General features: G+C 43.8%; 1 protein-coding gene across 1 annotated transcript in view; it reads right to left on the reverse strand.

The window, feature by feature from the left end:
- Positions 1 to 21705, reverse strand: part of UTP20 (UTP20 small subunit processome component) — an 81393-nt gene extending 59688 nt beyond the window's left edge. The window contains exons 1-18 of the mRNA XM_039494378.1: positions 21541 to 21705; positions 18759 to 18839; positions 17742 to 17808; positions 17331 to 17463; positions 16259 to 16447; positions 16021 to 16102; positions 14602 to 14739; positions 13944 to 14099; positions 12960 to 13106; positions 12348 to 12482; positions 11180 to 11257; positions 9614 to 9792; positions 7596 to 7751; positions 6974 to 7062; positions 4908 to 5013; positions 1643 to 1793; positions 1349 to 1411; positions 859 to 1017 (exon numbers count right to left, since the gene is read on the reverse strand). Coding sequence (XP_039350312.1) covers positions 859 to 1017; positions 1349 to 1411; positions 1643 to 1793; positions 4908 to 5013; positions 6974 to 7062; positions 7596 to 7751; positions 9614 to 9792; positions 11180 to 11257; positions 12348 to 12482; positions 12960 to 13106; positions 13944 to 14099; positions 14602 to 14739; positions 16021 to 16102; positions 16259 to 16447; positions 17331 to 17463; positions 17742 to 17808; positions 18759 to 18839; positions 21541 to 21585 — 2154 coding nt within the window. The 5' untranslated portion in view covers positions 21586 to 21705. The remainder of the gene's footprint in view (positions 1 to 858; positions 1018 to 1348; positions 1412 to 1642; positions 1794 to 4907; positions 5014 to 6973; positions 7063 to 7595; positions 7752 to 9613; positions 9793 to 11179; positions 11258 to 12347; positions 12483 to 12959; positions 13107 to 13943; positions 14100 to 14601; positions 14740 to 16020; positions 16103 to 16258; positions 16448 to 17330; positions 17464 to 17741; positions 17809 to 18758; positions 18840 to 21540) is intronic.
- Between the last annotated feature and the right edge of the window lie 370 nt (positions 21706 to 22075).

Below are 22075 nucleotides of genomic sequence, written 5' to 3' on the forward strand. Positions count from 1 at the left end.
AGGTGGGACGTTCAAAAGCACTCAAGTTGTTGTCTTCTTTTGTGTGGCTTAAAAACAGCAATGTCAGATGTCCAAGCCTAGGCTGGCAATCCAATTGATTGCTTCCAGTGATGTGGAGTGGATAGCAGAGATACCACTGGAATATGGTGGTTTTGGGCACTATTCTATAGTTTGACATCTGTTTTTGGCAGTCACAAATAGGACTGTGTCTGAGGGCTTGTCTACACTTACAGCGCTGCAGATCTTAATGAATATGCTACCTATGCCGACGGGAGAGCGTCTCCAACTCCCAAGAGGTGGTAGTTATGGCGACAGGAGGGCTTCTCCCATCAACGCAGCACTATCTACACTAGGGGGTCATGTCAGTATAACTACGTCACTCAGGGGTGTGGATTTTCCACACCAGAGCGATGTAGTTATACCGACAGAAGTTTGTATGTCCCCACCTATGGAGAAGGCAGGCGCGTAATACCATGCAATGTGCAGATGTGATTTAAAGTGAACCATATTTTCCATGGGAGCGAAAACCCGCATGGTTCTTTGGTTGGGTGCTTGATGAGGTGTTTGTTCGGGATGCTGATGTCTTTCCACCTTGCTCACCATTAATCTTCAGGGGAAAGCCCCACGTCTTTGAGCTCTGGTGCTGCAAACTAAAGGGAGTCGGGAGCAGCAAAGTCCCAGTGACTAGTAATGAAAGTTGAGCTCCTAACTCACTCACAATGATTAGTTTCTTTCCAGCCTGCGTTTACTGAAGCCTTCACAAGTCACTGAAAAAATTAATGATGAAGTAAAATGCTACATTTTCTTGCCTTATAAAAAGGAAACAATCCATTGTACCTTTCGGCAGTAACTTCTCACCTCATGTAAAGGTCCATCTGGTACTGCAGACTGCACCATATCATGCCTCAGTTTCCTTAAATGAAGAAGTTTTTCTCTATAATCATTCACAGTGGCTGGCACGAGTTCAGCTTGAAGTAATATGGCAAACACGGACTGAAGCTCTCCTATTCCATCATCCTGAACAAACCAGTGAAATGCCTTTTGTTAGAGGATTCCTCTAGACAATTGTTTTGTCATAATTCACTATTTAAAGGCAGAGCCTCAGCTGCTGTAAACTGGCATAGCTCCACTGAACTTGATGGAGCTACAGAGATTTCCACCGGCTGAGGATCGGGCCCATAAAGTTACAGTCTGAAAAAACAAACAAGTATCAAGGGAGCCCACTTTAGCTAAAGAACAGAGACTAGCATGTGTAACTGGCAAATAAAGTCAGTGTCAAGAAAACCGCTTATATTAAAAACAACACCCCCATGGTTTTGAAATGTTAAAGCAGCAATTGTAATACTACCTTGGTTGATGTAGGAAGCTGAGCCTCAAAATGACTTAAAATCCTTATTGTCAAGAGTCGGACCTATTAAAAGTGAAAGCATGTTTTAGAGGCGTACTGCAAACGGTGAAAGGCCATTGAAAATGGCACAATTTTAAAGAGATGAAGGGCATTGACTCTTGCACATAATTGCACATTTCACCTTTAGGCCTTCCTTATGCAGCTTATTTCAAATGCCGCTAGTTAAGAATTCATTTTTCCACTAAAACACAAATCATCTTGCACATATTGGAAACTGTTAGAAAAGAAGATTACCTTGGAGATGCTGGAGGAAATGTTTGTTTTCAGTTTATCAAACAAATCCATTAAGTTCTCATGGGAAAGAGGATCCTGGCAACCACACAAAGCCAACCTCGTATAATAGAGATCAGCCAGTAGCAAGGCCGATGGGTCTGAAGGAAAGGCGCTGAAACAAAATATTTATTATTGTACAAGGTGAACCACGATTAAAAAAAAAAAAATCTCTCATGGGGGAACCCTCTTCCCCCAAATGAGGATTCTGCTAGCACATGACACACCAGTAAGGTCTAAATTACACAGGGCAAAATGAGACATGTGAGGGTCTTTCATTTCCCTCTCTGCCTATAACTGGACCTGCAGCTCTGTGGCTGGAAGGTTAAGCCTGTGCATGCAGAGACCCTGAATGAGCAGGGACCTGCACAGGGGTGCTGTGAGGATAAAATCCATTAATGATTGTCAAGCACTCAGATACAGTGGTGATGGGGGCCCATATAGGGAGTAACGCTGCAAGTCCCAATTTGTTTTCTCTGGCTGGACTAGGAGAACTATGTTGGGAGATCATACAGATCTTAAACACTTTCTGTAATTGCTCAGTTTTTATTAGGGTCCTACCAAATTCATGGCCATACAGATTTCACGGGAGAGACCGGCATTGCTCAAATTGGGGGTCCTGACCCAAAAGGGAGTTGCGGGGAGGGAGGGGGTCACAAGTTATTTTAGGGGGATCACGGTATTGTCACCCTTACTTCTGCACTGCCTTCCAGAACTGGGCGGCTGGAGAGCAGCAGCTGTTGGTCAGGCGCCCAGCTCTGAAGGCAGCGCCCCGCCAGCAGCAGTGCAGAAATAAGGCTGGCAATACCATACCATACCACCCTTCCTTCTGCGCTGCTACTGGCGACAGCGCTGCCTTCAGAGTTGGGCTCCCAGCCAATAGCAGCCGCTCTGCAGCTGTCCAGCTCTGAAGGCAGCGCTGCCGCCAGCAGCAGCAGCACAGAAGGAAGGGTAGCAGTACCGTAACCCACTCTACAATAACTTTGGGAACCTCCCCCCATCAACTAAGGTGTTTGATTCGGTACCGCATGAGGAATTACTGGTTAAATTGGAAAAGATGGGGATCGAAATGAAAATCCAGAGGTGGATAAGGAGCTGGTTAAAGGGGAGACTGCAGAGGGTCGTATTGAAGGGTGATCTGTCGGGTTGGAGGGGGGTTACCAGTGGAGTTCCTCAAGGTTCGGTTTTGGGTCCGATTTTATTCAATCTATTTATCGCTGACCTCGGAACCAAAAGTAGGAGTGGGCTGATAAAGTTTGCGGATGACACAAAGTTGGGAGGTATTGCCAATTCGGAAAAGGATCGGGATATCCTCCAGGGAGATTTGGATGACCTTGTAAACTGGAGTATTAGTAACAGGATGAAATACAATAGTGAAAAGTGTAAGGTTATACATTTAGGGATGACTAACAAGAACTTTAGTTATAAACTGGGGACGCACCAGTTGGAAGTAACAGAGGAGGAGAAGGACCTAGGAGTCCTGGTTGATCGTAGGATGACTATGAGTAGGCAATGTGATGTGGCCGCTAAAAAAGCTAATGCGGTCTTGGGATGCATTAGGCGAGGTATTTCTAGTAGAGATAAGGAGGTGCTAGTCCCGTTATATAAGGCGTTGGTGAGGCCTCATTTGGAGTATTGTGTGCAGTTTTGGTCTCCCATGTTTAAGAAGGATGAATTCAAACTGGAACGGGTACAAAGAAGGGCCACTAGAATGATCCGAGGAATGGAAAGCCTGTCGTATGAAAGGAGACTTGAGGAGCTCGGTTTGTTTTCCTTAACCAAAAGAAGGATAAGAGGAGATATGATTGCACTCTTTAAATATATCAGAGGGATAAATACCAGGGAAGGAGAGGAATTATTTCAGCTCAGTGCTAATGTGGACACGAGGACAAACGGATATAAATTGTCAGTCAGGAAATTTAGGCTTGAAATTAGACGAAGGTTTCTAACCATCAGAGGAGTGCAATTCTGGAACAGCCTACCGAGGGAAACAGTGGGGGCGAAGGACCTCCATGACTTTAAGATTAAGCTAGATAAGTTTATGCAGGGGACGGTATGATAGGATAACGGGTTTAGTCAATAGGTCAATAACATGCCACAATGGTAATTAGTACAAAGGGTCAATGATAGGATATTGTTAGCCTTTTTCCAGAGGGTCTGGCTGGAGAGTCTTGCCTGCATGCTCGGGGTTCAGCTGATCGCCATATTTGGGGTCGGGAAGGAATTTTCCTCCAGGGTAGATTGGCGGTGGCCCTGGAGGATTTTCGCCTTCCTCCGAAGCATGGGGCAGGGGTCGCTTGCTGGTGGATTATCTGCTACTAGAAGTCTTTAAATCATGATTTGGAGCATTCAACAGCAGAGAGAATTAGTTCAGGAGTGGGTGGATCGGCTTATGTGGCCTGCATCTTGCAGGAGGTCAGACTAGATGATCATAATGGTCCCTTCTGATCTTGAATTCTATGATTCTATGAACTCCTTTTTGGGTCAGGACCCCTACAATTACAACACTGTGAAATTTCAGATTTAAATAGTTGAAATAATGACATTTACTATTTTTAAAACCCTACGACCATAAAATTGACCAAAATGAACTGCAAGTTTGGTAGGCCCCTAGTTATTATATATGTTAATTATTAGTTGAAGGGGGTTAATGGAGTAGTCAGTTTTCATAAGTGTTTATTAAAATGCGGACATCAAAAGCGAGGTGCTCCCTCTTACTGCGGGAGAGTACAAAATAATGTCTAAAATCAATATCTAACGGGGGAAATGGAATCCTCCTAATACTGTAGGAGAATCCTCTAGACCACAACAAAAATTAAAATGTGATATTTATGTTTAGCCGAGACTATTTTCACTTTACTTTCTTTGTAAGTAAAACAAAATACAAGATTCCTGGCTGCAATCCCGCAAGAAAAAAAAATCAGCATTGTTGCATTCACACATTCAACAGCAACAAAAGTTAATCTGCAGCTTTCACACAATTCAAAGGAACAGAATGTTATTATGGAGATAGGGCTATAAAGCGTACGTGATACAGTACAGTAAGCTGGCAGTGCCAGACAACATCCCTACCCCAGATGGCTAAAACCCTGAAAAAAACATGCTGGTGTAAGACAACAGGAAACAAACAAAGCAAGCGTCTTTGTTTTGTTTAATAGCCTTTAAATAAAGGCAAAGTTATCTCTTCACTACATTAAGTGGAACACCAGAGAGTCAAGAGTTCACTTACGTCACCAAGTTCTTCACACGTTCCACAGGTAACAAATGGAGAATTTCAGAAGATTCTGCTAAACTAAGTAGCGTGCTCACAGCTTGACAGGCCACAAACAAGCTTCCTAGGGGCAGAGTTAATGGGAACAAACTGTAGTTATTCATTCACATTGAATTCCTGTTTGTAAAGTGCTTTGGGATCCTCAAATGAGAGGTGCCACAGAAGTGTACAGGATTCTAATGTAATTTCACATGCTATAGAAATACAAATGTCATTTGTGGGCTAACTGCAGCAATTCAACATTTATCACCACCCACAATGAAAGTTTAGAGTAGAATTCTCCTCTGATTATCATGGCAGATCTCCATCTTGAAACGCTGCTGTCCCTGAGCGTGCAGAATGCTCAGTTCGTGTCTATGTGAAGTCTGGGCACATGGGGAGAGCACAGTACTGACACTAAACTCTGCTGTGTGGGTCTCAGAGAATTTTGCTCAACAAATGGTGCTTGGGAAACCAGAAAGCTGTCAAATGCATTACTGAAAGGAAAGGGGTGAGGAGGGGGGACACGATAATTGTGCAAGCATCCATATATCCTTGTACCTTGGAAATGCAGGGTGGGGTTTGCAAACCCATCTACATGATTCAGAGGCTCAATTCCCATTAAAAATATATGGGACCAAGATAACTCTGCAAGTAGTTTCCTTTCTGAGCCCCTTCTTTAGCGTTAGAGACTTTCTACCTGTCGCAGGTCCACTCTCATCATAATCAACACCAAACTGCAGCCAAAATCCTCTCAGCCAAGAATGGGGAAGCGCTGTTCCTGTCAATGCCACTCCTAAATTGGCCACAGAGTTCACTCCCTTCCTTCTTCCCTTACAGAAGAGTCACTGTCCCTATGCCAGGGACATCAAGGGAGACTTAAAATGGCACAAAGGACAGTTAAACACCCAACTCTCCCTGAAAATGAATGGGAGTTGAGGAATCTAAGTCCTCCTTATGTCTTAGAAAATCTCCCCCATTTTGATTTGCTTTAATTCCCCAGCTACCTGTGGATTCTTTCTTACCATTAGTCTGTGTATGGAATTCCCTACTGAAATAAATGGGAAGCTCTCCATTTACAAACAGAAACTGATGGCAGAATCAGGCTTTACATATCCCCTTAAATTACAATAGATTAAAACAGCTGGATGCCACATAGGAAAAAGAGGTTAGGAAGGATAGGGGCTGTTCCTGACACAGACTAAGCAATATTAGAGAAGAAAAGCAGAATGTGGTATACTACTTTGGACATTTCTATGCAGATTGATAGTAATTATAATGGATTTAATAGCCAATAAGAATCCCTACCTCTTATATAGTCCTTTTCATCCATAGACCTCAAAGCCCTTTACTAAGGGAAGTTTGGATACTTTTTCATACTTCTCTAAGAAGTTGAATTTTTTAAGCCACTCTGTGTTATAATTTTGATGCATATTTCCAATTAAATCATAACATTTCTCTGGGCAATGGTTATAGAGAGGGCTACCAATTTGTTAATATGTGAAGCTGTACATGTAGGCAAGCAATTTAGTTTTAAAATTACTGTCAAGACCCAGGATGTTGAGAGGAAAATTCCAGACCTGGAGCCAAAGATTGTGAACAATGTAGTCAAAGAACCCATGTAAAAATGTATCACTATCTTTTTGCTATAAGCTTGACTTTGATAACCCAGCTTGGTTTAGTTTCCATTTCTTTTACTCTCTCTTCCTTTTCTTCACAATCTGTCTCTCAAATTCTATCTTTCTAAACATCTTGGTCAGTCAGATTTTGAGTCTATACTTTTGTGGGCTTCTTGTCCAATTACGTATCCCTGGCATGACATTTACTTCACCGTTCCATTATTACTATTGATGGCATTTGGTATATTATTTCCTGCATGTTATTTGTTCCATCTTGCCTTTCATGTTCCATTGTGCTGCTTATTAAATCGGGATACAATGCAGTTATTATTCATTGTTATGTCTTGTGTCTCTAGTATAATTGCAGAGTTATGTCTTTTTATGTGCCAGTAAAAAGTTAATGAACAAGAGATGACTGTAACTGACCTTTGCAGAGCTTTCCTCTGTCAATAGCCAGGAAGAGAGATTCTATAAAACTTGTAACTGGTAGCAGGATTTTTTCTTTGTCTATTGGTCTGCCAAAAATAAAGGTACAAATGTTTATTTCTTTGTTAAAGTCAGACACTCAATAACATTGGGTTCTCTCTCATATTTCTCTTACGTTAAATATAGATTTCAAACAAATTGATTATTAGTAAACTATTTTGCTAAGTCAACTTCACAACCTAAATCATATCACTAATGATTACGTTCTAAGCCTTTCTTCAACAAAATGTCATTGCACTGAGCATGCTCTCCTCCTAGGGACTGAAACAACAAAATTCTAAGGGCTCCATTTCATGCCAGCAAATGTGACCTTTGGAACAGGAAAGCAGGAAACCTGCATTTTGTTACCAACTCTGCCACTGAGCTGCTGGGCAACCATGGGCAAGTCTCATCATGGCTCTGTGCCTCAGTTTCCCCATCTGTACAATGGGGGTAACGATACTTTCCTTTTCCTTTGCAAACACTTTGAATGGAGAGCGCTATGTGAAAAACATCAGACATGAGCAAAGTAGCATTACTATTCAGATACAAGCAACAGTAACAGAATGGTTAGCATCCTCACCTAACATGCGGAAGTACAACAAGGGCAGCCCAGGGGTGTGAAAGATCAATAACGTCTTCATTTTCTGGTAAGTGGATTAGAGACAGAATATGATCTAACACTAGCATTTGTTTCCTTTCTCCATTTCTCTTACGCATCTTCTGTCTTGTGTTGGATCTAAAAATAAAATCAAGCTTAATCAGTAACCGAGTTTAACAGCAGCAGTTGAACCTTTCTTCCTATGACATTTAAAATTAAGTTGGTTCCTTTTAAGAAAAGGCTAAGCTTCTCATTGACTTGGATAGTACACTTTTTGATGGGATCTTCACTATTTCCACACAGTCATTTCTAACGTGGAAAGCAGAAAATGCTCCATAAAAGGTTACATCTCAGCATTCAGAGGTCCAGCAGAATCTGTTCCTGTACTCTTGTTATTCCATTGATTTTCAAGTACACCTCTACCTCAATATAACGATGTCCTTGGGAGCCAAAAAATCTTACCGCGTTATAGGTGAAACCGCATAATATTGAACTTGCTTTGATCCACCGGAGTGCGCAGCCCCCCACCCGAGGAGAACTGCTTTACCACGTTATATCCAAATTCGTGTTATATCGAGGTAGCGGTGTATAAAAGAATGGTGTCTTTCTTGATACTGCTCTGTGTTCATTAAAGGGATTCCTCCACACTTCCAACACAGCTGTCAGACCTGCAAGTGGTTCACAAGCAAACTGATCCAGCTCCTGGAAAATAAACCGACTTTCCTCCAAAACAACTGCACCTACATCTGAATTTGCAGTAGGCTACAAATCAATCTAACGCCCAAGATGAAGTTAGTCATAAGGAAAGTTTTCCTTTTGATACCCAAGGGCCCTGCCATTTGCCCCGATTGGATAGCAGTATGTAGCTGTGTTATCCCAGGTGCAGAGCTAGGACTAAACTGACGACCTCCTCCTTGCTCCATGGGGAGTATGTGACTGCAGCAGCCTGTTTTCTGGTGCAAATTACTTCCCCTAGGTTGCTGACTCAGCTGTACTGGTAAGTGCATTGGGACGGGGAGGCTGGGGACCCTTGGTTCTTCCCTCCAATCTGCACCAGACAAGGAAGTAGTGTTGTGACCCAGTGGGTGGTGCTCTCCTCTTGCCCCCTCTTTGATCATCCGTGATGTGGGTGGCCTGCGAAGGGGAGCGTACTCATAACTGAATCCTTAATAACCACAAAGGCCAATGGAGATGGAGTTCACTATTACTGCAGAGAAGAAGAAATGTGTATGAAATGTCAGGGAAATGAAGCTTGGGGGTGTAGAAGGGGAATAATTCCCTCCTCTCTCCACAGGTAAAAATCAGCGCTCCCCTGCAGATTTATTATGAGAAATGATGAATTGTACAAAAATAGCTCCCGATTGGGAGAATCCTGCTTACACTTGGATACCATCTAAATGGAAACGTGATTAAAACAAAATTAGACTGTAGGAGCACGTGGAATTCATCCCAGCAGAATATTTATTGTGACTGCTGCTGCTGTTCCTTCCTAATCATTTTTGGGTATTTATATTGCAGTGCCACCCAGACATCCAAATCGGGATGGGGACCCGCCTGTGCTGAACAAAATGTTTTGGAAGACATGGTCCTAAGCCCAAAGAGCTTAAAGTTTAAAAGACTATGTGACATTTGAAAGACAAGCTGAAGAGAGAGAGATACAATCAGATACAATTTGATTTGCTTCTTCCTGTTCTTTTGCCCCTGATGTCCATATTCTCAGGAACAAAGAATGCTAGGAAGCAAAAGTATTTCTGTGTTGTTTTGAGATGAGACAAAATCCTACACAAGGGACAAATATTCACCCCTTCTGTGACCGAAACGGAGCAAGTATTTAAATGCCAAGCTCTGCAGAGATTATTCCAAGTCCTCAAAGAAAGAGTGAACACTAGGTGAAGTGGCAGTTCTGACGCCATCGTCAATCTGCTTAGCAACACTACATTCCAAACCTTTCAAAAGACAGCTCTGAGGTAACAGTGTCTGTGGAGCGTGAGGAGACTTACCCTATCGGTGGTTCTGTAAAAACAAGGGGATATTTTTCAAAAGCCATTGAGCCAACAGTGGGAGGTTCTGCTTTCTCCAGAATGAGTTTAGCCAAAATTGCCATGGCCTCATCCCTAGCTAGAACATCTTCTTCAGAGAAGCAGTCCTCAATGTACTCTAGAAAGCACGGAAGAAAATGCTGAAAGGAAAAAGAAATCGAGATTTAACATGCCTCTCCAATTCTGACCAAGCAAATCAGGGATCCGAGACACTGGTGCCAGGGAAGCCAAGCTCTTTGGGATGAGCTGTTGCGGTACCGAGGTTTCCTCCAGTCCTGATGCATCAGATCACCAAGACATGAGACATCAGTACCAGGGAGACCTTGAGGAGCCAGTGATTTGACAAAAAGACCCTGGCCTATCCCAACTCCAGGCTCCCGACAGAGCTGAGGATCCCCAAGAACAGCCCCCCACAGCATGCAGAGAACCTGCTTCCCTCAACTCCATGCCTTTCCTCAGAGCCCTGGGCCACCATGCTCAGGCCCCACCCACTAGACATCCCTGGTTCTCCATTTCAGCCTTCACCACCCCCACACAGAAATTCATCCCCCTCCCCCACTTCCATACAAATCCCAACCCCACGTCTTCACACTTGTTCCCTCTCCCAACTTTCCTTCCATCAACACAGAGATCTGCTGCCCCCTTCACTGCTTCTGCTTCTGAATCATTGTATCAGAGACCAGACCTCAAGCTGAGGAACTTGGCCAGCAGCTTTTGGAGGAGCTGTGACTCGTTATGGTAGGAACCCTCTTTTATCCTCCCCATTTACTGTCTTTTACACATTCAAAAGGGGGACTGGCTTAAACCGAGAGCCTCTCTGTACACTCCTGGCAATTTTCCCATCTCTCTCTGGGCTGTGCTATGTGTGTAAAAAGGATCTGGGAAGAGGTGAAAGAGACACCCTGAAATCCCCAGACTACTGATACCTCCATTGAGGCACATCCCCTGTTAACCAATCTACCATGAAAAAGTCACTAATACCAGAGACAAGATATTGGTGAGCGTGTGTTGGGGGATAGGGATTGAAGGTGTTCAGCCACAATGGGCATTCAGCCCCTGTCAGATGCAAAGCTGCAACACACTAACTACAGACCACTGACATCTCCTTGACTCCTGGACCATGTCTGCCTCTTAAGTAACCCAGCAGGAATCCCCTGAGCTGTGTTATGTGGGAGTTCAAATTAGATAACTACAATGGTCCCTTCTGATTCTTAAAAATCTATGAAATTGTAAAGACAAGACATTTTTTGCACTGCTATTTTCATTCTTTTGATATTGACTAACAGCCCCTTTCACTCCCATCAGGTCACATCGAAGACACAGCAGATGGACAGTTCAAATATATGTCAGATAAACATGACTCATCGTAGGAAACAGATATATTATGAATTTGCCAAGTGTAATGGCATTTCTATGGTCACCAGTCAAAACAACTCTCCATCAGACTCATTTTCCTCACCCAGAAACACAACTCCTCCATTGCTCATCTGACTACAAAATAAATAAATGAATGAAAACTTCACCTACCCGCTCAAACTGATTCATTGAAAACACTGTTTTGGAGAAATCCAAAAGGAGGCGCCTTTCAAACCCACTTCCAAATGCCTGTCAAATGCAAATGAAGAGTTAGAAGGGGCATATAAGCAACAAGCGCTTTATTTGTTCATGAAGAGATTCAAGACACACGAGGTACGTTCCTCCAGTGCACACAGTGTTTCTTAGTGCTGAAAGGAGTTACATATAAAAACCTACCCCCCTCCTGACCCTGTAAACACTTACACACATGGGTAACTCCAATGTACATGAGCACCCCCATAGAGTTTAATGGGATTACTCACATAGATGAGAGATAAGCAGAGAATTAATACTACTAAGCCAGAGATCAACACTAAAGACCAGACAGACTTAATAACTCCTCCAGCCTTATTTCATTATTGTGAAAAAATTTTTTGGTTTCATCCTTTGCAAGAAATACAAGAGATGTACCTCCATTGCTTCGTTTAGCTCTGCAAATCTATTTTTCCTACAGCACAACTAGTTGCCCATATTAATTATATTATAAATATGTACAGTAACACATGAAAACTGAAATGTCAAAAATAAATACTGCCATCTCACATACACCTCGATCAACAGAACAGGTTAAAAATAAGCAAACACTAGCAAAGCAGCTTTGTGTTTGGGTCCAGCGGCAGCAGCCATGGTGTTAAAATATACCCGTAACCTGCTTTAGAAAATACTGCCAGGCTTGCCAAAGGGCCTGATAAAAAGGTCCCTGAGGTCAAGAAGCAGCACAGTCTACTGGACACGTCACTAGACTTGGAGTCAGGGGACCTGGGCTCTAATCCCAGCTCTACCACTGTACAACCCTGGGCAAATCACTTTGCTTCCATTTCCTTTCCCGCTCCTTGTCTGCTTAGACAGGGACTGTTGCTCAGAGTGTGTTTGTACAGGGCCTGGCATAATGGGACTTCTAGGCACTACTATCATACAAAAACAACAGACTTGGGTTTTGGATCAGCCCCTAAATTCACCATATGCTGAGGCAGGGATTGGCTTGTACTTTGTCTGCACAAAAAGGAAGAGAGTAGCCCTGAGTAACACATTTCCTAGAACATAAGTGCTGTGTGTGGCAATCAACTCATTCAAGAGAGACTGATCCGTGGTTCTTCAGTTGCAAAATGAACTGCATTACCTTCTCAATCATTTCCTTGGTCACAGCATCTGGCAGGAAAACATTCTCAGAAAGCAGCAAAACAGAAATCGTTTTAAGCAGGGTCTTACAGCAAGGCACCGAGAGGTCAGGTGTTTGTAACATTTTTGCTAACGTCTGAGGAATGAGAGAGAGAGAGAAAGGCAATGTCACATGCACTGCAGGACAATGACTCATCCCAGCCATGCCAGAGGGGATGAGGACCCCCGTGGAAATGCTCTTTCACAGCTGCTCAGGCTGCTGCCTTCTCCACAGCAGCACAGTTCTTTCAGGAATCATACCCTCATCACATGGTCCCCAGCAGCAATTGTCCGTGACCACTTCTCCTCCTCCCCCGCTCTCAGTGGAGGATTCATTTAAAGAAGGACACCCATAAGATCATGATGACAGAGTCATCATTATATTACATAGGGGAATTCCCATAGATTTGCTGGGGTGGCTCCTAAAGGTTGCCAAGCTGACTTTCCCCTGACCCAACTTCTAGACCTCAGCACACACCCAACAAGCAAAGAAAACAGGTAAGCATACTGCACATGCTCTGGATTCCCACCCTCCACCTGTGTGCACAGTAGCCAAAAGGATGGTCTGACCCACCTTACAAACTGCTTCAGGTTGAGAGATTTTGGACCCATTTGCATGTTCTGCTAGGATCAAATACACTTGCAATATCCTTTCAATCTGTTCTGAGCTTTCGCAACAGTTGGCCTTCGTTATTTTCTCCTGCAATTCTAACACTGATTCCTGCAAGAGACAGTTTCACATGAATGATCAGATCCTGTCATGGATAACGCTAAGCTGAAGCAATTCTGGTAACTGCACGTTCCACTGGCCTGATAAACTATTGCCAGCTTTCTTATTCTGATCCAACAAATTAACCTTTCCAGGAAAGGAAAAATGTAGCTAAATGGTTCCAATAATGAACATGTCACATCTCTTGGATGGAAAAACAAATGTCTTGCAAGGTGAAGTGCTCCTGCAAAGAAGGCTTACAGATTGCATAGAAAAAAAACAGAAGAGACAAATACCTTGTGCTTAGCTTTACGTTAATCTTGGAGCCACATTCTGACCACAACTGATCTCAGTAACTCCACTGACTCCTGTGGTGAAATCATGGTCCTATTGAAGTCAGTGGGAGTTTTGCAATTGATTTCAATGGGACCATGACTTCACCCTTGTTGTATACTAGTGTGAGATCAGAATCTAGTCCAGGGAATGCAAAAGAACTAATTACATAAAACTACGCCTAATAGCAAAAGGCGAAGAATTGCTATTATACTGGCCTGGGGGGAAGAGAGGATGAGAAGGATTTTCACTGGCCGCTAAAACCATGGCAGGAAAGCAGTGGTTACCCTCCCCAAATCCCAGCCCAAACTGCACAGCATAACTACACCAGTTCAACAACCATCAGGCCCTCTTTCCCCACAGATGAAAGGCCAGGCTTTCCTCCTTAGTGCAACATTTATTTTAATGTTCCCACTGCAGAAAACACACACACTACACACCATTCCCTTAGCACACACAAAATGTTATTGGGGCGGGGAGGATCTTTTTTTCAGCTTCTTGGCAATGAAAACTTACTTCCAAACATTTGAAAAGAACCTCAAAATGCTCCTTGTAGATATGCACTGCAGCCGATTTTACCATATGCTTGAAAGCTTCTCCAACAATAATCCACGGGAGTTTAGCTTCAATCTCGGTAATGGGCCCCAGCTTTAGCAGAATGAACTTTATAGCCTGTGGAAGGAAAAGGCCAGTTGTGTCTTCATGCTTAGAAAAGAGACCAAAAAATTCTAAAACCCTTTAGCTTTAGAATTTTTTTAAACAATGACAATGTGATGGCTTTTTTAAAATATTATAGGGATTTCAATCACCTATAAAATTATCTTTTTTTTGCCCAATACTGAAGTTAATATTTAAATCCAAAATTGTTTTATAGCCTCTAAATAAATCCACAGAAATACACATGATCACCCAATGCAATCATTTCAAAACACAAAAATATTGCTCAGGAATTACTAAAAGCAAAAACTTGAAAAGCCACCTTTAAAGAGAGATCATTACATGTATTACCTTACAATAAACAGCACAATTTACATCCAAAATCCACTGAAGCAAACAGAAAGATACCTGTTGCCTTCAAGGAGTGCGATATCAGGCCCTATTATAGCAATGTCCTGTATTAGGTACTTTAAAACTTTGTCATTTTCCACTTGGTTTATATGCTCAGGCTATTTACCTTCCCTGCACAGGAGTGAAACATGTTCCTAACTCCCTTGACCATCTCAAAGAGTAGTTGTCCCACGCCTTCTACTTTTTCTGGGTGCTCTCCCAGGTCAAGAAACATTAAATTGAAGAGTTCATTTTTATCAGAAACCTACAAAACAAAATCCACAACAAAAATGTTATCTTCAGTTCAAACCTATCAAATGGAAAGAAATCATTAAATGACTCCAGACAGTGCCATCTTACTCCTCTACTCCACCCTCCAACAATTCAGACTTGTTCTCTCTACAATAATGTATGTCAATATAATGGAGAGGAAGGGTCAGATTCTCAGCTGGTGTCGCTCAGTGTGGCTTCACTAACAATGCCCGTTCAAATCAATGGGACTTCAGCACATGCTGAAGAACACGGATGGGATTACTCACATGCTTAATGTTAAGTACACGCTAAGTGCTTTGCTGAACTGGGACCATAATGAGATGTCACACTGAATAAGGGGTAGTAAACTAGTCACTGGAACACTAAGGACTGTATTAGGGTCTAAGAAAAGGACTGGACCATTCTAAGTCAGAATTCAGTAATTAAGTACTCTGATGCTGCAAACAGATGGGAGAACGCTGCTTGAATTTTTGCCCAAGATTTTCAAAATCCTCAGGTTTTTTGGTGCCCGTGTGGCTCCTTAAAGGGGCCTGAATTGTAGGGCTAAGGGATCAGCACTGTCTGAAAATCAGGCTCCATTAAGGTATCTCAGGTTGGACGTCCAAAATTCAAGGCAGCCAAATTCACCAGTCACTTGAGAGAACCTGGCTTCTGCACATACTGGCTTAATCAACACCAAATGGCTATACATTCCATTTCCTACGTCACCAAAATGACTGCAGTTTAGCGTTGATTAATTTAGCTAGAAAAATTATGTACTCAGATTTTCTGCGCTCAAATGAAGATGCACAAGAAATTGTGAACAATGCAGCAAAAAGTCTCAAATTATTTAAAAATGCATTGACCCAACGTGAAGTATAAAAACTAAGGGCCCAATCCAGCCAGGTCCAACATAGCTCCTTTCTCCTTATCGGGGATTCTACAGAAATGTTGGAAAGGTGACCAGGAGCACTTCAGTTTCACTGCCTTTAAAAAATAAAATAAATCCATATTACATATATAGTCAGGGCCTGATCCTGTGAGGTGATGAACACATTCTGTTCTGGCTGCGCTACATATAAAGTCTCCTATAAAACCTTTGTCACTGCATAAACCAAACCAAACCAAACCCCTCAGAATGGACAGAATGCTAGTTTGTGTTTTGTTAGCTCCTTTATTCTCTAGAGGGCACCCACTGTCATTATACATTACAGCTTTGTTCAGTATTGGTTAGCTTGATGCCAGGGGCCCCCATGGAAAGCTGTTAAAGTCATGTTAGTAACACATCACCTACCTTCCTCATTAGAAAGGTGAAGCTTTCTGCGGCAAACTTTCTGATGTGTGGTTTGTTGTGTGCCAGCAAGGTACTGTATAAACTACAAATACAATAGGCAATTAAAACCATTCAACTCACACTCAGCCAAAAAGAATTCATCAATAATTACTTTGTTAAAAAGACAATTAATTCTGAAGAGTAAGAGAAGCATTTACATTAAAATATAATCTAGTGGCTGCAGACCAATAAAGCTTACCTATATATATTGGCCATATCCTTCACCATCAGTCTCCACAGGTATTTGTAAAGGTAGGAAAGAGAGGTAAAAGCCCATTCTAGCAGCTCTGTGTCTTGGGTATCCAATAACATGGTAATGGTCAGGAAAAAGTCTTGAAAGTGCGGGTAGAAGTCTGTCTGGAGATCTCGAGCCAGCTGTACCACTAGGCTAGATTTCAGAAAACAAATGTCTATGTTCGTATGTTTAAAATGCCAAACACCTAAATAAACTATAGCTCACTGCCTGATTGTGCAACTACACTGCAAATTAAAATGGCTCTAGTGGGTGTACAGCATGCAGATTCATTGGACGTAAAGCTGTCACTGTCTCTTATGTGAACACCATACATGATGTTACCTTGAATGAAAGGGGTTTTTGAACTGAAAACAAACCAACCAAACAACCTCAAATAATTTTACGTTTAGGTGACATTAAGAGTGAGACTCAAGACCAAAAGCAGCCATGAACACATCAGTGACACGATGAGCTCACACCAACACGCTTCTTGGGTTGTTGTAGAGATTTGTCTGGTTATATTCTAGGAGTATTTTTGAAAGTAAACCTTAGAATTAGAATGCTATTCTAAAAGACCCAGAAATAATCACTGGTATGGCTCTCTCTCAGGGCATGTCTACACTTACTCCCAGAGCGATCGATCCAGCGGGGGTCAATTTATCGTGTCTAGTGAAGACGCGATAAATCGACCGCTGAGCACTCTCCTGTCAACTCCGGTACTCCACCAGAGTGAGAAGCGTAGGCGGAGTCGACAGAGGAGCGTCAGCAATCTACCTACCACAGTGAAGACATTGCAATAAGTAGCTCTAAGTATGTCAACTTCAGCTACGCTATTTTCATAGCTGAAGTTGCGTAACTGAGACGGACATAGCTCGCCTCCCCACCAGTGTAGCCCAGGCCTCAGTAACATGTGTCCAGTGCAATTCTTTCTTCCATGACAACAAGGACACACACACAATGTTTTTGATGTGATTTACACACTTTTCACCCTACATTGACACAAAGACACTGAGTTTATTTTACAGTGTGTACTTACTCCAAAAGGGGCTGATATGCAAGACTGTTTTTGACTTGCAGATGAGTCTTCAAGCTCTGCACTATGGCATCCTGATAATACACCAGCTGGTTGAATGACTGGCATTTGCCAGCCACTTCTCTGTAGAATTTCACTGTGCAAAAAACAAAGGAACACTTAAGAACTGTGTCCTAGTTATTGGTAAACATAAAGGACTTTCAAGAGAATAACAGCTCCTCTACAGCCCAATTCAAACCCCATTGAAGTTGATGGAAAGACTCCCAGTGATTTCAATGAGCTTTGAATCAGGACCTTAATCCCCCTGCGTCAGGATGGTATTCTAGGTAAATAAATTCCACCCTGTACAGCATGACCTCATTATGCAAGCAAAGAATGCAAATGAATTATAAACTATTTACTATAAAGAGATACCAAAGTGCTGTGTGAGGTTCAGTTCTCTCCATTTCTGCAGTCCTTCATAAAAGTAGGTTTCAACCTCCTGTCAGAAATAAAGATCATGCATTAGCCAAACAGCCCTAAATAAAACCTCTTCTTTCAATGTAAAGATTAGATAGAGGGCTCAATAGATGAAGCACGATCCAATGCCTTATGCCATGCCTCAATTTAAAGAAATGCTGGTGACTTCACTTTAAAACAGCATCAGTTACTGAAACACATTTAATGCTTAAAATACATGGCCAGATAATGCGAAGTGCAAAGCCATATAAACTCCAGAATGTTTTATTATCAGACAGTATCTTTAAAAAGTAACGCTACTGATATGTGCAAAACATACTTCGAGATTTTACTGCAATTTCACAATGTATTAACTAATTACATTCATGATCCCGCACAGACTTACATAAGTGCTTACATGCAAACACTGGGAGTTAGTCCCATTAAAATCAATGGGGCTATTCACTGTGCATAAAGTTAAGCATGTGTGTATGGCTTTGCAGGATCGGGACCTCACTTGATCCATTGTTTTTCTTCCCTTACAAACAAATCTGAACACTGACTTTCAATGAGACTTAGGGTCCTACATGCTTAAGTCGCTTTTGAAAATGGGACTTGGATGTCTAAATGAAGCAATGCCTAAATACCTTTAGAAAAATCTGAACCTTGGTGAATATAGTGTTTCTAAAGAAGCAGCAAAGAATCCTGTGGCACCTTATAGACTAACAGACGTTTTGCAGCATGAGCTTTCGTGGGTGAATACCCACTTCTTCGGATGCAAGCAGTGGAAATTTCCAGGGGCAGGTGTGTATATATAAGCAAGCAAGAAGCAAGCTAGAGATAACGAGGTTAGATCAATCAGGGAGGATGGGGCCCTGTTCCAGCAGCTGAGGTGTGAAAACCAAGGGAGGAGAAACTGGTTTCTAAAGTGTTCTGAGATCCTTGGTCAAAAGATATTATAGAATTGCCATAGAATTATTATATTCTTCTCACCTCAGCGTAGCTCCCAGTCCTGTCAATCCGATGAATAATATCGATATTAACATTGCCTAAGCGTTCAGAGAAGGTGAGAAACTGTAAAAACAAAAACTAAAGTCAAATGTTTCCTTTGCTGTTTATTTCAGTAAATGAGTCTCTGACATGCACTACATAACTGCAGACATTGAGGAAACACTGTCAAATAGCACAGATTGTGTAAATAAAGCTGTTGATATATACACATACATATGGAGAGAGAGATTCTGGTTTTATGTCAATGAAATCAGTCTTTTTCTTTGTTTGTTAATTGGGGGAGTGGACAGAAATATCTGCCTGGAGTGTTTACAGCCAAACACTATAGCACCTGTTAATGCAGGAGAACAAAAACAAAGATCTAAGGCTGTGGCTACACTACAAGGCTTTTAGCCACATGGCTGTGCCGCTACAGCCGTGCCACTAAAAAGAAGGCAGTATAGCTGCTGTTTGTCGGCAGGAGAGAGCTCTCCTGTCGACAAAACACTTCCACCCCGCACAAGAGGCAGCTGTTTTGTCGGCAGGAACTCTCCGACAAAGCAATGGTCTCACCGGCACTTTTCATCAGGAAAACTTTTGTCGTTCGGGTGTGCGTTTTTGTTTTTTTTTAACGCCTGAACGACAAAAGTTTTGCCGACGACGTGCCAGCGTAGACAAAGCCTAAGTGGGATGAAGCACACTTAAGTAAGCTAAGAGCATAAATGAAGGGTGGGAAGGAAGGTAAATATTACATTTTTAAAATGATTAGTTTTCAGTGCATAGCTGTTCTAACGCATACCACAGAGCGGGGTGGCCAAACTGTGGCACGCAAGCCACATGCAGCTCTTTTACAATTAAAGTATGGCTCATGAAACCCCCATGCGCCCCCATTCTCCACCTACCAGACCGGGGGTGGAGCCGCGAACCGCAGCCAGTGGAGCCACGATCGGCCAGACCTGAGGATGGGGCAGGTAAACAAACCGGCCCGGCCTGCCAGGGGCTTTCCCTACATAAGTGGCGTCCCAAGTTTTGGAAACACTGACTTAGAAACCCTTTTTTGGGATAGCCACGTTAAAGAGATTATAGGGGCTATTAGAGATTCCAGCAAAAAACGTCAGCAAAATACAAGGTTTTCTCTACCAGTGCAGAAAGATGCATCTGAAAGGTTTCCTAGGGCCAAATCATGCCCTATAGCAGAAAAACATACAGGAGAGAAAAATGTTATTGGCACTTGTAGAGTGTTCTATAGGTTATCTAGGCAGGATGCTCTAATCATGCAGATATCCCAGAACCCTGAAGGAAATCACTGACTCATAACATCAAATCAGACAGACAGGGAATCCCTCCAGCCATACGCAGGCAGCGTGATTCCCTCTAGAGCAGTGGTTCTCAAACTTTTGTACTGGTGACCCCTTTCACATAGCAAACCTCTCTGAGTGTGACACCCCCCCCCCCGCCTTATAAATGAAAAACACTTTTATATATTTAACACCATTATAAATGCTGGAGGCAAAGCTGGGTTGGGGTGGAGGTTGACAGCTCACAACTCCCCATGTAATAACCTTGTGACCCTCTGAGGGGTCCTGATTCCCAGTTTGAGAATCCCTGCAAACTTTTTGGCCTGAAGGCCACATCTGGGTTCCGAAACTGTATGGAAGACAAGTGTAGTGTACTAAACTGCTCCCTGTAGGAATGTGCTACTTACCATGTACTACTTATGTCTGCCAGTCCTGGTGCTCTGAGTGGCATGGTAAGGGAGCAAGGGGGTTGGATAAGCTGCATGGAATCCCAGGGGGCAGGGAGGCCTGTCAGTGGGTGGGGATAGGGGTCAGGGCAATCAGGGGACAGGGAACAGGGGTGGTTGGATAGGCGTGGGAGTCCCGGGGGGCCTGTCAGTGAGTGGGGGTGTGGATAGGGGTTGGAGCAGTCAGGGGATGGGGGGGGGGGTTGCATGGGTTGGGGGTTCTGAGAAGGGCAGTCAGGGGGTGGGAACTGGGAGTGAGCAGATAGGGGGTGGGGGCCAGGCTGTTTGGGGAGGCACAGCCTTCCCTACCAGGGTGTAGTGTATTAAATTGCTCCCCGTAGGAGCAGGAGCACAGCAGCCATCTGCACTAGCCAATGTTGCTAGCACTGGTGGAGTCAGTCGAATGGATATTGGCAATGGTAAGACTTTACGAATTTCCCTAGCATAGGTGAATCTGCAGATTCCCAATAACATGTGGTGCATCTATGCTCAGAAAAGTGGTACTCGCTTTTCCCTGGTGTCGGCAAAACTGCTCATATAGAGAAGTTTCCATGAACTCCTTAACAGGAAGGAAGCTACTGCTTTTGCTCGCCTGTCCTCTAACAGCGTGAGGACCCCAAAGCAGGATTTTTGCTTTTGGTTTCCTCTACTCCACACAGTGAGGGGAAAGGAGCGGAGGAGGAATTCTGATAAGGCCTGTTGTGAATAGCAGAGAGTCAAACGAACAGAAACTCATTCTAACAGGAAATGCAAAGAGGGATCGGGGTAATAGCTGGACTCTGAACAGAAAAATCATGTAAACAGGGCGATTAGATTGTAACCTCTTCGCAACCGTATCTTCAGGGCCCAGCACAGCACCTGGGCCTTAAAACGATAACTAGGGAGCCCAAAACAGCGGGGGAATTGTTTGAGGAAGAGGAGGAGCCACCCCCGAGCCGTGCGTTCCCAGCCCGGGGCCAGTTGTGCTGCACCCCACTCGCCGGGGCTGTGTCCGATGACCAGGCGTCTCCCCGCGGCTCTGCCGGGGGCTCGGGCACTCACCCTGTGCGTGTTCTCGGACTTGTGCGAGGAGGATTTGGACTTCATGGCCCCGAGCGGGCGGGCTCCGAGTCCGGGCGCAGCAGCCGGAGCCTCCTCCGCGGGGCGCCGGGACCCAAACACACGTGCGGGCCTAGCTGCTGGGCGCCGCCATCTTGGCTGAGGGAGGCGGGGAGCCGCGGCTGCCAAGCCACGTGTGCCACGGGCGGGGCAGGCGCTGGGGGCGGGCCGGCCATAGGGGGCCCTGCAGCTCCGCCTCTACCCTGCCAAGCTGCTGCACTGGCCCAAGGAGGGTCCTGCCTGGTGCGTCTCTGCCCCAGGACTCCGGGCCGCCCCCGGGACCGAGCTGCTGGCGGCTGGTCTCGTGCGGATACACTGGCAGCGCCACGCACATTGGCAAGGCCAGAATCCGGCACGACTTGAACTGGGCATAGCCCCAGGTCGAAGTTATCTTGAAAAATACCCGTGCGGCCCTGCCTTGGGCCAGCCTCCGGCTCTGCCTCCCCCATGCTGAGCTCCAGTGCCTGGGTGCTTGTGG

The sequence above is a fragment of the Mauremys reevesii genome, linkage group 1 (genome assembly GCF_016161935.1).
Source record: "Mauremys reevesii isolate NIE-2019 linkage group 1, ASM1616193v1, whole genome shotgun sequence".
Classification (NCBI taxonomy): Eukaryota; Metazoa; Chordata; order Testudines; family Geoemydidae; genus Mauremys; species Mauremys reevesii.